At 35.5% G+C, this 17,360-nt stretch overlaps 1 protein-coding gene across 7 annotated transcripts; it reads right to left on the reverse strand.

Moving 5' to 3' along the window:
* Positions 1-239: 239 nt before the first annotated feature.
* LOC129430831 (AP-1 complex subunit sigma-2) lies at positions 240-17,301 on the reverse strand. Of its 7 annotated transcripts, XM_073875624.1 has the most exons (8): positions 17,003-17,301; positions 16,889-16,918; positions 15,893-16,071; positions 11,914-12,024; positions 11,695-11,830; positions 10,803-10,833; positions 2,337-2,417; positions 240-1,827 (listed from the first exon to the last, which is right to left on the reverse strand). In XM_073875624.1, the coding sequence occupies exons 2-7, from the start codon at positions 16,907-16,909 to the stop codon at positions 2,365-2,367; spliced, it is 531 nt and encodes a 176-aa protein (XP_073731725.1). In that variant the 5' UTR covers positions 16,910-16,918; positions 17,003-17,301; the 3' UTR covers positions 240-1,827; positions 2,337-2,364. The 7 variants fall into 7 exon arrangements, 6 of the variants coding, with proteins under 6 accessions (XP_073731725.1, XP_073731727.1, XP_073731726.1 ...); XM_073875626.1 differs by lacking the exon at positions 16,889-16,918 and having other exon boundaries at positions 17,003-17,285; XM_073875625.1 differs by lacking the exons at positions 16,889-16,918; positions 17,003-17,301 and adding an exon at positions 16,856-16,878.
* Between the last annotated feature and the right edge of the window lie 59 nt (positions 17,302-17,360).

A 17,360-nucleotide genomic window follows, 5' to 3' on the forward strand; every position in this document is an offset into this window, starting at 1 on the left:
ATGGGAGAATGGACTTGCAGGGTGGGATCTGAGGATGATGCATGTATGCACACTTGCAGGTGATTTTTGATTTATAAAGTGAACATCGCTTATAATATTTTTTAGCGTATGCCATTTTTGGCTTTTGTGCGTACGTAGACTTTTAGTAAGGATCCTACGCACAGTTTAATAAATGAGACCCCTCAACACAACACTCAACCCAAATGTTTATCTTCACTGAGAATTAAACTACCATGACATTCATCAAAAAACACAGGTTTTTATTTCATTCATTTATTTTTATCACAATTATTGATGATCTCTTCTACTCAATCACACCTCAGTGTATTTGTGACAGAAACTGTGCAATAGGAATCCATCTGCTTTAATTCAAACACTATAAATAAAAAACACAATGTATCATAAAAAACTAAAGGAGTTTAAAACATCAACAGGAAAATCCAGTGATGGCTAAAAGTGCTGTACATTCACCCTACAATTACAAATAAATCACATTTTTGGTTGCGTCCAAATACCCACACTTGCGGTCTTGGCCACTCGAGAGCCCATATCCTAAAACTGGCAAAGTGCAGTGCCCTTAACCCAGACTTCTGAGCGGTATTAAAGACAAAGTGTATCCCGTCATGCATCATGTTCTGGATGTAAATCGTAAGACTTTTGCCCAAACCTCGCGAGAATTCGCAGAAACTTTTCATTGTAAGTTTATAAATGGATATTACATATTTTGGTAGTAAAACAGAAAGTGTTGCACATTTCATTTGCGCAAACATTGTTATGTATTTTGTAAAATATCTGCCACTGCTTTTATCACATAATTAGGAAATAAACATTAATTGTGTGGTTTATTTAGAGACAACAGGATAAACTTTAATAAAGCTGCATGCACTAATGAAGAGTTTTTTACAGGTGCAAAGAATTTTGCTTCTGAAAGTTTCAGATAAGTGTAGATAATCATCTTTAAGTTCAGCAAATGTTCATTTTTAGAGTCTTCGTGTCTTCATTTTATTTAAACAAATAGATTTTATTTAAAGAAATAGATTTTGGTGCAAATTGCTGCCAGTATCTGGATTGACATTTTTGGACTTGCTAAGTTCCACTGGGTGAATAACTCGACAAGCACGCTTAGGATCTACACTAGAACACTTGGGTAAGTAGTCAAGTGCACAAGTGTGGGTATTTGGACGCAGCCTAAGTCTATGTAACAGATATATCAAAGCAAAAATCAAGCTGGAGTTTTCCAATATTTTTGGCATTTCTATCTGAATCAATTTCTTTTGTTTTAAAGTGTGATGATGTTTTATAAAGCAGTGTCATTATATTTGATTTTATTCATAGCACAGTATGCATGTGCTGTATAAAAACACAATCAAAACTTGCTATCACAGAAAACGTGCGTGCACGCACAAACAATCGTATAATTTACAACAATATATTTACAGTATAACCACTGAACATAGCTGTTGTGTTGTAGTTCAGTGTATACAGACACACAGACCAACCTCACAAAATGCAAACACATCATCTATAAAAACAGCAAGAACATTTTAGATGATTTAAATGGAAAATATAAACATTTTCTAATCAATTAATCATAATAGCATATATGACAACATTAACTCAATTTTATATATAAATGCTCTCATGTTATCTTCTTATATGGAGAAAACGAGTTAAACGAGACTCGAGGTGCAGCTCTTTGATAGGACGGTGCAGATGCAGAGGCGGAGCCAGCAGGCGTGTTGTGAAGTGGGAGGGGCTCAGCATGCAGGACGGACAGCAACCGACAGCCAATCAGTACACAGGCACGTTAAAATACTCGTGTCGAGGCTGAAGAGAAACACACACACACACAGATACACACACAGACACACGGCTGATGTGAAAAATCCAGATGACACATGCACTGTGCAACACAACATGCAGTGAAAAACACACATGAAAATACAAACATCATCAGAAAACACTCAGTCTGGAGAAGTGTCACAAACACACAACTTACTTCACTTCAAATCACTCACATTCAACTAATTTAACCAGATTAAATGTCATGTGTGTAATAAAGTAATTTACTCTACTCAATCTACAGTATATGAATGGACAGCATGGTGAACCGCATTATAAACAAATTGAAATGTTGGACATGAACTGAGACAGGAGGACATAATGAAGGCATCTTCTCATGGAAATATTAACTCTCTTTAAAAACAACACAAACACAATGACCGGGTGATACACACCTATCTCTACACAAAGATACGACTAACTGGTTAGATCAACACAACACTGTCCATCTACATTCTCTTCCTGTTAGCTACACAAACAACACAAACACACACCTGAAACCTGACGTTCATCTAAACCAGATTAACTCTGAAAGAGTCCAGAAGACTCAGATGATGTGTTTGGACTCAGAACACCTGCAGGACAGATCAGAGACACCTAAATACTGACCTGAGAACAGCCAAATCAAAGCCTCTGTGTCTATGGGGTCAGATATAAGAAGAGCACAACACCTTTCTTCATTGTAATTGGAGCAATAGAGAATTTTACATTAGCCTTTTAATGCAGTCCGTGTTTATCTGCTTTAAAAGTATTGTTTACATGGTCAATCTAAGTTTTTAGATTTTTGACATCAATACAATAATAGATAATTTATACTGTCAGAAGAAGACTATTATTTTAAGAGGACATGAAAATCTGACAGTGCTTTTATCAACCTAGAAAATTTAATAAAGATCAACCCATTAACTTAGTTTTGTTAGTGTCACGACTGGGATGCAGGAGTGAGGAAGTGAGGACGCAAGTGCAGAGTTCTGGTTGAATAAATAACATTTAATAAATAAACAAAACACGAGGAGTAAAAACAACAGGCAAGTAAGTAACACAGGAACATCAAACGTGGAACAAGAACAGACATGAGAGTAGCGACAATCATCCGGCAAGTGCACATACAACAGGCAGGGGTATATATACAAACAGACTAACGATACACAGGTGTGATGAGGCAGGTAATTAATTAACAAGAGTCCAGGTGACGACAATCGGAACAGACATAAAACATGACACGGATCACCGTGACATAACCCCTCCCTCTACGAGTGGCTACCAGACACTCACATAAACACAAAACAAAAACAAAGTCTGGTAGCGAGAGTCCAAGGGAGGGGTGGAGGGCTTGGGGACCCTGGCGAAGCCGGCAGCCGCCGGGATGAGACCAACAGAACGGTTGGCCGGACTGCGCCAGGAGAATCGGAGCGATCGCTCCGAGAACCGAGGCAGACGAATTACCCCCCTCCTGGGAATCGTCGACGATCAGATGCCCCCGGAAATCTTCTCCCATCCCCTCGCGGAAACGGAGACCCTCGCTCGGTAGCCACCCCGGGGAAATGATCGGGCGTGGTCCGTTCCGGATCCTCCTGCGAGCAGGATGGTGGTCCTCCGAGGGACCGTCGACGACGACTCAACCGTTGGGGGACCGCCTGGGCCGATCCTCCTCCCGCAGGAGCGAGCGATCGCTCACGGTGGTCCCCAAGAGACATCGGGGCTGATGGGGAATGAACCCCGATGTCACTACTCCCCCTCGACGAAACTCCTGGGGAGCTGCCCTCCGTGAACTCGCTGCGTCCAATAATGGCCGGATGATTCTGTCACGACTGGGATGCAGGAGTGAGGAAGTGAGGACGCAAGTGCAGAGTTCTGGTTGAATAAATAACATTTAATAAATAAACAAAACACGAGGAGTAAAAACAACAGGCAAGTAAGTAACACAGGAACATCAAACGTGGAACAAGAACAGACATGAGAGTAGCGACAATCATCCGGCAAGTGCACATACAACAGGCAGGGGTATATATACAAACAGACTAACGATACACAGGTGTGATGAGGCAGGTAATTAATTAACAAGAGTCCAGGTGACGACAATCGGAACAGACAAAAAACATGACACGGATCACCGTGACAGTTAAACCATTCTTTGCAAGCATTTGAAGAAATATAGCTTATTGAAATTTGGCTCCCCTTGTGATGTCAGTAGGGGATTTTATTATAATAATACCTCCCCTTAATCTGCACTATCCAACCACAGCACTGACATTAAAATGCAAATGAGCACACCTACAAAGTATCAATTTTAACATCTTATAATAATTTATCTAGATGATATTTTGAGCTAAAACTTCACATGTACTCAAACATCATCAAAGGGACATCAAAAGATTTATTATTGGTAGCTGTTGCCTCTATTAATATTCGATTGGTTTCTTGAGGTTTGTCATTCTCAGTTAAACTCAATCCTCAGTTTAGTCTCTGTAATGAATCCGGCTTATAGCGCTCGCTGCAGGACTTTAAGCACAGAATCCGTCTGGAATGTCTCTGTTCTTTCAGGAATGTTCTGGAATTACTTTCTCAGGTTAAGCATCTCATTAACTGACGGAGAACACCGCAGCGAGACAATGAGAGATTGTGTGCTTTATTAAAAACGTCTCGGTTAATACAACAGAGGGATTTTGTTCAAGTTTAAGCCTAAAGCTTCAAACATAATCACATTATTGATATTAAAGCTAACATAAAAACTCAATATGAAATCAACATAATAAAAACTACAAAATAAAGAGATTATATTTTAATGTCAAACATTTTTTTGTTGTATTTCATCCCATTCTAATGAAATGCGTATAGCACGAAGTTGAAAGGTCATCCTGACCCAAACCCCAAACCCAAGTGACAATGGTTTAAAAAACAGAAAACAAACAAGAAATCAATACATAAAATGACATGAAAATATGCGCATATAAGTGAAGGGGAAGAAGGGACTGGCGTATCATATGCACGCAAAATTATAATTTGGCGTATGGGTGATTCTCACAAAAGTAGACTTATGAGGTGTCATGAAACATTTTGATAAAAAAAGTAAATGCTATCAAAATAAGAAGCATACCTCATGTACTATTTTGCATCATACAAACCAATTTTGTTGTTTTTTCCACATTTAAGGGGAAAATTTTCATTACCGCAACGTGTCCATGACTGGATTTTGGTCTTTGACATGGAAATATTTAAAAAATAAAAAGCTTCAGTGCATGTTATACTATAAACATTTACAGTAAAGAAACATGTGGTATTTGATGATCATTGGTAAATGTACAGACAATAATAAGGAATGTAAATGTGTCCAAAAGCAATTTTCTCATCCTCCGCAACAATTTTCAATCATTGTTTAAGCCCTCAATGAACTAACATTTTCAAAAAAATAGCTGGGAGGGACATAATTGACTAGGTAAACAGTTCATATTTTTTCTCTCCAGATAAAAGTTAAAATTTAGTTTGTCATAGTACCTAGACAACTTTTTAGTTCTCATTACCGAAACATGAGTTCATAAATGCATATATCTAATGTAATATCATGTTGCGGTAATGATCATTTTTGATAAAGATAATCTAAAAAATTTAAATAATTCTATAGGAATAATTTTATAAAAATAATGGTTATAGTAAGTAAAAAAAAACATTGGCTGTAAGGGCTTTTTAAAAGATCTGATGCTGAACACCTTCTAAGTCTGGATTTCGTGAGATCACCCATATTGCACGACTTTTCAACTGCGTGCTATTTATACACATTTGATGAGAATGGGTTGTGTTTTTTATGGCAAAATGTGTGCCTCTCTTAATGATAAAATGTATTAGTTTACATCACGGTGACAAAACCATTAAAGTCATTTTACAGCAATGAGCATAAAGGCAATATAACATGAAATACTAACGGCATCCTTTCATATATTTGTCCATATAACTATATTTCAAAATATATAAATAAGAGGGAAATGTGCTTATTTGTCCTGAAAATAACATCATAAAAAACGATTTTCTTTATATTTTTTGCTAGTGAGTGAATGTGATTGGATGTCAGAGACAGACTGTATATAATGTGATTGATGTTTCTCTGATCCACAACACACAAATAATCAGATTCTCACCCGTTGAGACGTCCTCACACCCTCGCTAACACAATATATGACTACATAACACACTGTATGTTTGTTTAAGCAGGCAAAACCAGTGAGCACCAAGATGCAGTTAAATGCGTTCAGCGTTTCTTCAGCTCAGTTAGTTTTCATCAGGCATCACAACGACACGGCAGAGATTTTAAGCGTCTGATTGAGGAGGATGTGTGAGCAGGAACACAATGTGTCTTTAAATGTAATCACATTGAGCAAAAGGCATCATTTACTAATACTAGGCTTTTACAAGAAAAGATCACCCAAAAACAAAAATCAGGACATTATAAACTTACTTTCATGTTTTTACAGACATAAATAAATGTAAACATTTACAGTGATCACATCTGTCAAGATCCATATATGAGTAATGAGCCGACAGAAGAGCACATTTACAGTAAGAGCTTCATACTGAAAGAGCTTTACAGTGAAAACCAGCGTCTGACCTGCACTCTAAACAATTATTATGTGCCGTACTAGATTTAATAAAAATTTATTTTTGTTTTTAACCAAAATTTTAGTTATTCTAAAAGAACACATTATTGAGTAAATTCTACTTAATTGTATCATGTATAATCCACTTTAAACTGTAAGAAGAAAATTTACATAATTGTTGAAATTTAAATAATTGTTAATAATTGTTGAAAACTACATGAATGACTTTGGTAGACATAACTACAGGCAGTTAACTTGTAGATCCCAGCTTGCATTGCATGGGACTGCATTTGGAGAGGAAAATTTGAAATAAAAAAAGACTTAATAGTGTTTCATGTTTATTTATCTTTGAGAAGTACTTCAAAAATATTATGTATTATATTGTTACCAAAAATGTAAGAAAATATCGGAAGTAATTTTACTTATTTTACTTAACTTACTAGCCATAACTTATCCACAATACAGCACCTCCCAACACACAATACAAATATTATGGCAAAAAAAAATATCATGTAGCAATGTAAGTTAAATGAAGTAAATCACTAAAAGTCTTCCTTCCGCTGGAATAAATAATGCCTGTAAACAGTAACAGAATTGTTGACATATGTTTACATTGCTGAGGGTGCTGTGCAGTGATACATTGTAAATAAACCACAGCTATTGACCAATCAGAATCAAGGACATGAACATTAACTTGTTTCTGCTCTTTGAATGGTGCGCTCACACCAGACACAAATGAAGCATTAAGCGCAAGTGACTTACATGTTATGTCAATGCAAAGACACCGTAGACAGCCAGCAGTGCGAATGACGTGGTGAGAATTAATTGTTTTGGTTGTTTGACGTGCTAGTTGAAAAATCTGAACTTTGGTGGATATTCATGCTGTGTTAACCAATCAGGAGCTTGCTCTAGTAGTGATGTGATTATCACGTAGCGAGCGGAGGCAAAATTGTGAACAAAATGATTGTCACTGTAAGTGGATCCCCGGAGCTGTACGACACATCTTCATATTTTTATAGAAACATACAGAAAAAGGATCTTGCTTGGAAGAAAGTGAGTGAGGAGGTTGGACAATCCTCTGTACTTAATTGAAGCTATATATTTTATGTATATTGAGACTACAAGTTACAGGCAAATTAAGTGTATTACGCATATTTCACGCGTGAATGAAGCGAGTTGACTTCAAATGTTTAAGCATCCAACTATGCACGAATACCGAAATATATATGCTTCATTCACATCTGGTGTGAAAACACAGTTAAGGCTCTTGACACTACAGTATGAACTTTCATCAAGTGGAAATTTATTTTGTATTTCATATAAAAAATGCCAACAACAAACAACGAACATCATTCTGAACAACATGAGGGTGATTAAATAAAAACTTCATTTTTGGGTGAGCTTTTCCTTTAAGACTGAAACCACATCACAATTTACATTGCATAGCAGCTAGCTTATACCGTAATGTTCATGATTTCTGGAGTAATAATACCCACAATCCCTTGCACTATAAAATACAGAGTACAGTATGAACTGTAATGCAGTGCAGAAGTTTTTCAAGGTCCGAACATAAAGAGAAGTCATAATCGAGATGTAAAATAAAACAGGCATCAGTACTGTAGGTGTGTGATATAAAAACATAAAGATGTGATACTGTCTTACTACACACTTCATTCAGAGAAGTTCATTCTTTTTATGTGTGTAGTATTTGAATTGGGATGTGGCCTAAATCTTGCTTTAGATCGAAGGTCAAGGGTTAAGAAGTTAAAATCCTCCTGCTCACATCATCACATCTCCTCTAATAAAAGCAAACGTCATCATGCCCAATCACAAATCAGGCAAATCACACCAATTACCAATAGGCTAGCCGAGTGGGCGAGACTTTTATAAGACCTCCTCATTGGCCAAACCTCCCCAGTCTTCAGTCTGGCTCTACGAACAAAAACACCAGCCAATCAAAACGCCCCATTGTACAAAACCACATCAATCTGTGGAAATAATATTATGTTGGTATAAATGTACCTGAAGTCAAAGACACCAAATGAACAATGGGATTTTATATGTGTAATGTGTGAGAAGTTTTGATTAGATTACTGTACAAATTACTCTCCAAAAAGTATTTAATTAATTATTGCTCATAACTTTCCAAATCCTATTTAGTAAATGATACAAAGCTGAAACAGATCAAATAAATCATATAAAAATGCATTAATTATTCTGGTCCAATTCTCACTATTAACAAACTATTAACTACTTTTGCCTCAATATACTCCTCATTACTGCTTATTAATACTTAGTAGTTGTTATGTTTAAGTATTTGTAATTGGGTAGGATTAAGGATGTAGAATAAGGTTTAGCAAAATCAGGCATTAATATGTGCTTTATAAGTACACTGTAAAAAATTTGCTGTAATTTTGCAGCTGGTTGCCAGTAACTTAGAAGATAAAGTCTGAAAATGTTTCATGTTCTTTTAACTTCGAACAATATGTTGCCAGTAAATAACATAAATGTAAAATCTACAGTAAGTTACTGGCAGCTAGTTGCCAGTAATACCCAGTAATACTGTAATTTCTACAGAAATGTTTTACAGTGTATTAATAAACAGCCAATATTTCTGTAATGTTAATGCTAATAACCAACTAGTTAATAGTGAGAATTGTACACTACACTAGAGTGTTGCCATTAACTCACCAAAGTATTTACATCATAAAGTGAGAGGGATAAAACTAATATTAGTCCAATTAATAACTAGCAGTGACAATGATTCTGATCTAACGTATTTTGATATTGCAATTAAACTTACATTTCATTAATACAATCATAAAACAACTCAATTATAAAAATAGAAAAAATGTGTGTTCATATTATCATTTAAAAATATGTTGATGGGTCATGGGATAGATTATACCTCTTTGAGAGAGTCGCAAAAAAAAGTATAAAAACCTTTAACCCAGGATTAACACAACAAAGCATAAGTTAAATTACAAACCAACGGGTTGGGTTTGTCCCTTTTTTGACCCAACGCTGGGTTAAAAATAAACCAGCATTTTTAAGAGTAAACAATGGACTAGTTCATTATGAACCAGCTTGGGACACAACTTATAAAAATTGTCTTTAAATATTAGTTTGACAAATAAAAAAAACAACTCACAATACAACGGCAAAACCTAAACTCATTAAACCCACCAGGATTCATTAAATACTGAAACACAAAGCTGACCTGAGATCAGCAGCACATAAAGGCAGTCCTGAGGTTTATACTGCATGTTAATACACCTGTTCATTTATAACAATAACACACACAGACAGATTAAAAGCGAGTGAAATGTTTCAGCTCTCAGTCAGATGCACATTTAGGTCACATCAGACCGTTGAAGCGTACACATCCAATCACATCTCTTTCTCTTCTCTGGCTGTAATTTGGCTCTGCAGATGATCACGTGAAGTTCTGATCTGAAGACTTCACAAAACCCAGGTTTAAAGGTCGCATGCGTCTACACGACTTCATTTGAAACTAATCTCTGAATCAACTTTAATCCAGAGTTACCTCAGCCTTTCTTCTGACAATCACATTCATTCACTGAAACTTTCACCTCCAGATCACAGAAATAAATCTGTGATAAAACATTTCTGATGACCTTAAAAATGTCTATAAATGACATTATTAATGACAGCTGTATCAACATTAAACATTAACAAGTCTTAATCTTCACAGAATAAAACTATAAAATAACAGACTCATGCAAAGCATTCTGGGAACCAAAATCTGAAGGAAATCAAGAGAAATGGTTGATGATTTCTGTTTCCCAGAATGCTTAGCATGAAACTGTTACTTTATAGTTTGATTCTGTGACGATAAAGACTTGTTAATGTTTAATGTTACGGTTGCCAGTAAATAACATCAATTTAAATCTACAGTAAGTTACTGGCAAACAGCTGCTAACTACAGCAACATTTTTTACAATGTACTGAAATACAACCACCAACCGGTTCGGTTACATTAGTAACTAACTAAAGAACAGATCCAAACAAATATCAGTCCAAAAATCAAAATCTTTTTAAATGCATATAGCATAAATTAAATGCATACAACAAAAGCTACCATGAATCAATTTTAAAGTAGAAATTATCATAAAAATAATCTGAATGACCCTAAAATCAGCTTCATTGTCTTTATAGAATATTAATAATTTTTCTTTTGATTTCTGGCTGATGTGGATATGTTCTTGACAGGTTTTGAATCATATTAACTCATGTCAACAAGTCAATTCAACCTGCTACCTACTTTGGGTTTAGATGTGGACTTTGATGGGCTTCAGTTTTAATAATCAAAGCTACAGACTACAGGGTTTCCTAATCTATAAATCATACCTGGAAGAAGACGTATCGGAAAGTCTAGATTCTGTAAATCACAGCGGTCGGATTGGGAAAGACAGAGGGAAAATAAAGACATGAAACGGCTCTGATGAATCATCTTTATGTTCAGCAATGACACCGAATCAAAAGCAAAAAACTAAAGAGATTAAATATCTGTGTGTCATCTGTTAACATGTGAATCCCAGCGTATCTGTGTGGGATTTATGAACTATTGAAGAAATAAAGAGCATGCTGATGATGTTTAAACCCATTAAGAGCAAACCTCAACAAGGTTAGTAAAGATATGAGTAAAGTAGAATAATGTTAACAGACTTCATAAAGTCAATTACTTACAGGAGATGAAACTGAAAATACTTTAATATCAGAAATGACTCGATACAGATCCAGCAGATATGCAAGTATGACTGTTATTGTGTATAAAACTCTCTTTCTTTTATACCGTCATGAACAATGAAGCACCAGAGACGTCCAGACAGAGCCAATACGTGTTCAGAGAGATTTCAATGACAAAAGCCCTAAAGCCAAAATCCTGCTCAGCACATTGCTGTCATGCTGTTATACACATTGACTTGAATGTGTGCTCTTATAAACATCAGCATGTGATCCAGTTTCCTTTCCATCCGATTTAACCAGCTAGTTAATAACATGTTTGATTGATCAATGCAGGAACATTCATGTATCAAGCGCGTTTCTGATCTACAGAGATGGCACATCCCTCAAACCCTGATGATTTCTCCAGTAGGCTACTAATAAACATCACAAGCTTTTCTTTTAAAATCAATCAAATCAAACTCTTATATTTAAGAAGTATTAATCATCAAGTGTTATAAAAGAAAGCTTTCAGCTCTTAACAAGCATGAGTTAGCAGAAAGTAACTATATCTCACCTCCTGCAGGAGATCCGCCTGCTCGATGGCTTTCAGGACGTTCTTCTTGGAGGTCTCCTGAGCCTCACCGCCCAGCAGGAACTCATCCAGGATAAAATAAGCCTTCTCAAAATTAAAGATGATGTCTAGTTCACAGACGCTGAGTTTCAGAAAAAAATTTACTTTTACACCTGTACACACACACACACAACACAACACAACGGCTTTAATAGTTGACTTACGCTGCCAAAGTATTTGTCCAGCAGTTCGACGTATCGATGGATGATCTCCAGAGTGATCAACTCATTGTCCTGGTCCTCGATGGCACAACAGAAATACAGACTGGCATATCTATCAAGACAACACAGAAATGTAAAAGTCATGACCCTTTAAATTATCATCACTCACTTCACAAGAGATTATTTACATGCAAAAGTCATAGAGAAGAGTCAAAGGAGTGCAGATTGTTCTGCTGTCGATCATTTAGTTTTGGGTGTGTTTGCATTTCATTTAATAAGATTGCTTACTCTTTGTATTCAGCTAACACTTTATTTATCTTTCCATTCTTGTCTGTAAGGCAGATCAGAGTCTCTCTCTCTCTCTCGGCAGTAAGAGATGCTGGGCCAGCATTTCTGTCTATGTTGAAGTATTGCTGTGTTCAACAAGGACGACATTCATTTATTCTCAATCTCAACAATGTCGTCAATGTCTCTTAAACTTCTGCTTTAAATCCCATCATTCCTAATCAAACAAGCAGCATTTCCAAGGGCAGTGATGTTGTTCACAAACACGTTACGGTCTGGATGTCGAGCAGAGCAGCACATATCAGATACATAAAACCAGTTTACCGCCTGAAGCCGAGACTAAGCATGGACTGATATCTTCATTCAAACACGCACGCGTCCTTCACAGTCAGATTCAACAAGACGTACAGAGACAGATTGTAAGATCTTCAGGATTGAAATGTTGTGGTCTAAGGACATAAACCAGATTAGGGAACAAATCTGGAGAACACTGATCATCTGATCTTGTCTGTCTTATTACCAGTGTAGTTTGTTTTATTTGCAAGAAACATTTATAGTGAAAACTTGTAATATAATTTCTCAAAGAAAGCATTTTTTACCAATATATTCAACTATCTATATTTCCTGAACCCCTGATGACATCAGAAAAGTATCAGTCTATACTCATGTTTTCTATTTTAGATGAGGGAAATATGCATGCATTACGACTGTACCACAAACGGACATACGTTTTTGGGAGACAACATACTTAAAGGTGACTTAGAATGATTGAACAGAGTATTTATCCTTGTTCTGTGATGTGACATGTAGACAATTTTTTTTTGTTTGGGTCTGTAATGCCTTAGAAACTTCCTAAAAACCTCTCTCAGATAGCTCTATTAGGGTGGGTGATTTTAAACAAGTTATTTTGCACCTATTTGGCTCCCCCTACTGGCTTAACTTGCAATCTCATTACTGATTGGCTGACTTTGCTGCCACTCAAAAAAATGTAGCCAATTATTTTAAAGTGGAAGGGCAGTTAGATGCCTGTGATGTCATAAGCATCAGTTTTTCAGATTGGGCCGTTTTCTGGCTGACATTTCTAAAAGAGGTATTTCTATGAGACTGAGATGTTTAGCACTTTTTGTATGTTTGTGAATGTGGGTAGACTACCATTATTCAACAAAGACAAGGTAAAAATGGTTTTTCATTCTCTGTCCCTTTTAAAAATTTTGTGAATTTACACAAACCAGAAGCAATAATACCCAACAAATGGAGAAGGGATGGCTCTTCAAAGAAAATGTTATATTTATTCTATTTTAAGTTTTGTGTGTGCATTTATGAGGAAGAAACTTTAAATAAAAATACTTTAATAGAGACTTTGCATGAGTATTTAAACCACTGAGATATTAGTATGGTTAAAACCTATACTTTTTAATAAGAAGGTTGACATTTGCATGAAAATGCCCATGCAGTAAGGAATATTTGAAGACGGGCTGTTGAATAATAAGAAAATAATGCACACCCGAGGTGGTAAAGCGGAGTGCCGTTACGCCGCGGGTGTGCATTATTTTTTAATAATTCAAAGTCAATTATTCTGCTTATACCACGATTAACACAAACATTACTCTGGTGCCTTTTTTATAACGTTTGATAAATTAGGTGTCTCAGCCAATCAGAATAAAGCATTCAACAACCCTGTGGTATAACTGAATATAATTAACATTCTGCAAATACAAAAGTGCAAAACTTGCTTAAAATACTAATAGCATTTAATCATTCTGACACTCGGTAACATACCTGTTTTATTCAAATAAACATGATGTAAAAGACAATTAGATATTATGGGGCAATACTGTGACATGAAAGTGATAAATATACAGTTGGCTTCCTAAAAGAATGACCATGTAAATATACTGTAAGTCTTTTCTGTATCTTCTGTGTGTAGTGTATTTTGAAATTAATCGAAGACAATAATGTAAGAGTAAGAAGAGCAGCAGCAGTTTGGATTTACTGAATGTCAGCAGGATACAGTAAACATCATCATCTTTTACGTCTATGAGCGCTGCTTACTAATAAACATTATCATATTTGTGTACATGTGTGCGTGTTCTGCTTTCACTCTTCAATGGCCTTAAACCCTGAAGGTCTGTAGAAATCACAGCTAAATAAAATTAAAGGAATGAGAAAATGAACAAATATCCACGTTTAAGCTCCTGATGTGAAAGAAAAACACTGAAGAACAAAGCAGACGTGTGGACGCATAATTTAAAAACACTGACACTACTGAATACAAATAAGACACAGACACCTAACACATCTCAGGTACGACACAATAAAATGAAAAACATCATAAACTACACTTTAACTCTGTGATATGCATACAGACGCACCTGAGACCAGAATATTATTGAGACTTTTTGACTTGGTCCCATCGTGTGTGATTATGTCTGTTCCTCTCATCCTCTGCTGCCATGGAAACATCATCATCTCATCATGCCCATTATCAGACAAAAGAATCACTTTCATCCTCCTGACCACACACTTTTATGTGAAAACCAGGACAGAAATTAACACTAGATGTGTTCCGAGCAAAATCTGACCTTATATAACCCCAAAAATCAGGTCATATTCATCAGCACCTGATACATTTCTCAACCAAACATCTTTCTTGATGTGCCTGGGCACCAGCTTTGCTTGAAAACATCTTTATAATTTCTGCTCAATGGTGCCCATAACAATTACTATTTTTATATATAATATGTATACACTTTATATAAAGTTAAAATACACATTTTTTTCTTAAACTTATTTTATGCATATACATTATTGTCATATTACCTTCAAAGCACCTGTCACAATTATAATCCAAACAAAATTCCCAATCAAGATTTCTTAAACCGCTCAATCCATTGTAGTCAGCAATTTGATTAAAAACACTCAGAAACTGCTGACGGCTAGCGCTTGTTGAACTAAAGCTGGGCTAATATTTAAAAACATTCAGGAATGAGGTTAGTTTCACACAGCATGGACGAATAAACTTGGCATAAATTCATTAACCGGTTTCTGAGCTCAAATGCAAACAAACACATGTCAGGTTAAATAAATGTTTATACAGAAATGACTTAATAGTTGTCTATACATTTACCCCTTCACTGGCGTAGCCCTTTTTGAGTAAGGGGGGTGAAAAGGTGATATATAACTCTGGCAATTTTTTGGTATAAAAACCTAATCTTAAAGAAGACCCAAAGAAGATCTTTGTTTTTCACGGAAATGTCTGGAGGTCAAAATATTATTTTTTATTTTTAGCGGTTTATTCTAATAAATAAAATTAATGCAATAAAGTAAATATTATATCCATCAAAATATCAGAAAATATGAGGTTTGTGTTACACTTTAGTGGTTTTACCAACAACTAGGTGTCAACGGTTTGCTGCATACTCTTATCACAAATTATTAAATGACTGTTGCTGCATTATTATTACAAATGCTTAAATGTTTTGAAATATGAAAACTACATTCTTAGACATTTCCAATGATATATAGTTTGTTGTGATAGATTAAAATTTACATGCAAAATATTAAAGTAACCTCAGGTGTCCCACTCACGGGACAATGCCAGTTAAGTTAAACTGGGATATGAAAAAATATCTGAGCACACTACAGCTTTAAAAACACAAGAGGTTCCTGAATGAGATTAACAGATTAACTCTGACCTTTTATACACGATTTTAAGATCTCTCCACTCCAGGAAACTGCACATCTTAGGCTTACGGGCCAGAACGGTCTGTACCAGCTCCCGTGTGATTTTCTTCTTCTCCTTGTCGGACAGTGGCACGTACCATTTCTGTAGCCGGAGTTTTCCCTGTCTGCTGAACAACAACATAAACTGCATCTGTGGACACACAAACACTGATCAGAGATCAGACTCTTCTCTAAAAGGATTACTGGCAGTCAGAAGACTTGATCTATTGTGACAGACAAGAAGCTCATACAGTTATGTGCCATGAAATCAAACATGATTGAGATGTTCACACAAGCACACAAACAACAGATATTAACACAACATTTGACTGAAAACAAGCTCATAATAAATATGAATGACTCTTAATCTGTTCCCTGCATTTATGTGTGTGTTTTGTGTATAATAATTATATATATAAAACACACAAATGTATATATTTAAGACATATTTACATCTGTATATGCATTTTATATTTAAATATAATTTATACTAAATATATACACTTTTCCTAAAAATTATACATGCAGGTGTGTGTATTTATCTATATATAATTATTATAGACAATACACACAAATATATGATGTAAACAAAAACTTTTATTCTGCAAAACGATTAGTTGTGATTGGTTGTTATAAAGCAATATTTATAATATCCTATTTATAAACTAATAAGAGCCCAGTAACTGTGTGATATAAATAACCAGAGATAATGAACTCATTTACTGGCACAAGTAATGCATTTTTTGTTTATGGTTTAGTTAATGGAAGGCCACATCATGAGAATAACAAAACATTGCATTCACCATATTCACATATACAAATATTTGCATATACATTATATCCATATATACACACACAACACAACACATTTATAAATCAGTCAAAAATAAAATGCACACTTATAAATATAAACAGATGCAGTGTTATGCACTTACTGTAAACATATTTTCTTGCAATATTTAACTTACAACACGTGATCTCCAATGCATGTTGCTTTTCTAGACACGCAAATCATTTCAAACATAAAATGTATTAAACCCTTTTACAGAAAATAACTCAATAAAACATTATATGACGGTTACCTTTCTGAAGAGGTCAGATAATAAACGATGAATGATTTGACATGAGTTCACAGTGTTTCAGTGCGTCTGTCTTCACTCGAGTCTTGTGTACAATAGATGCAAAATAGCGTCAGCTGACGACTCGCTTCCTATTGGTCGGAGGGTCAAGCATGCAGGTTTCTTATTGGTGTGTAAATACCGTTATTCCCGCCTCTTAGCGGAGCCCGCGCATTTGATTAGTTGTTTCTTGAGTCAGTCAGCGGTGAAAATACACTTGCCTTAGTGTTGTTGTAAGGGTGATTTATCAGGGGATTTAAAGGTGGAGAGATTTATTTCTCAATAACGATGAAAAACTCTCTTTCTAACATTTTATATGAAC

The sequence above is a fragment of the Misgurnus anguillicaudatus genome, chromosome 13 (genome assembly GCF_027580225.2).
Source record: "Misgurnus anguillicaudatus chromosome 13, ASM2758022v2, whole genome shotgun sequence".
Classification (NCBI taxonomy): Eukaryota; Metazoa; Chordata; class Actinopteri; order Cypriniformes; family Cobitidae; genus Misgurnus; species Misgurnus anguillicaudatus.

Excerpts from the sequence above, each read along its gene's own strand:
- LOC129430831 (XM_073875624.1), bottom strand. The coding sequence starts at position 16,909 with ATGCATTGGAGATCACGTGTT. Across the intron at positions 12,025-15,892 it reads CTTAAAATCGTGTATAAAAG|ATATGCCAGTCTGTATTTCT; the intron begins GTCAGAGTTAAT and ends TTGTCTTGATAG. Across the intron at positions 10,834-11,694 it reads AGGCGGATCTCCTGCAGGAG|AATCTAGACTTTCCGATACG; the intron begins GTGAGATATAGT and ends TGTGATTTACAG.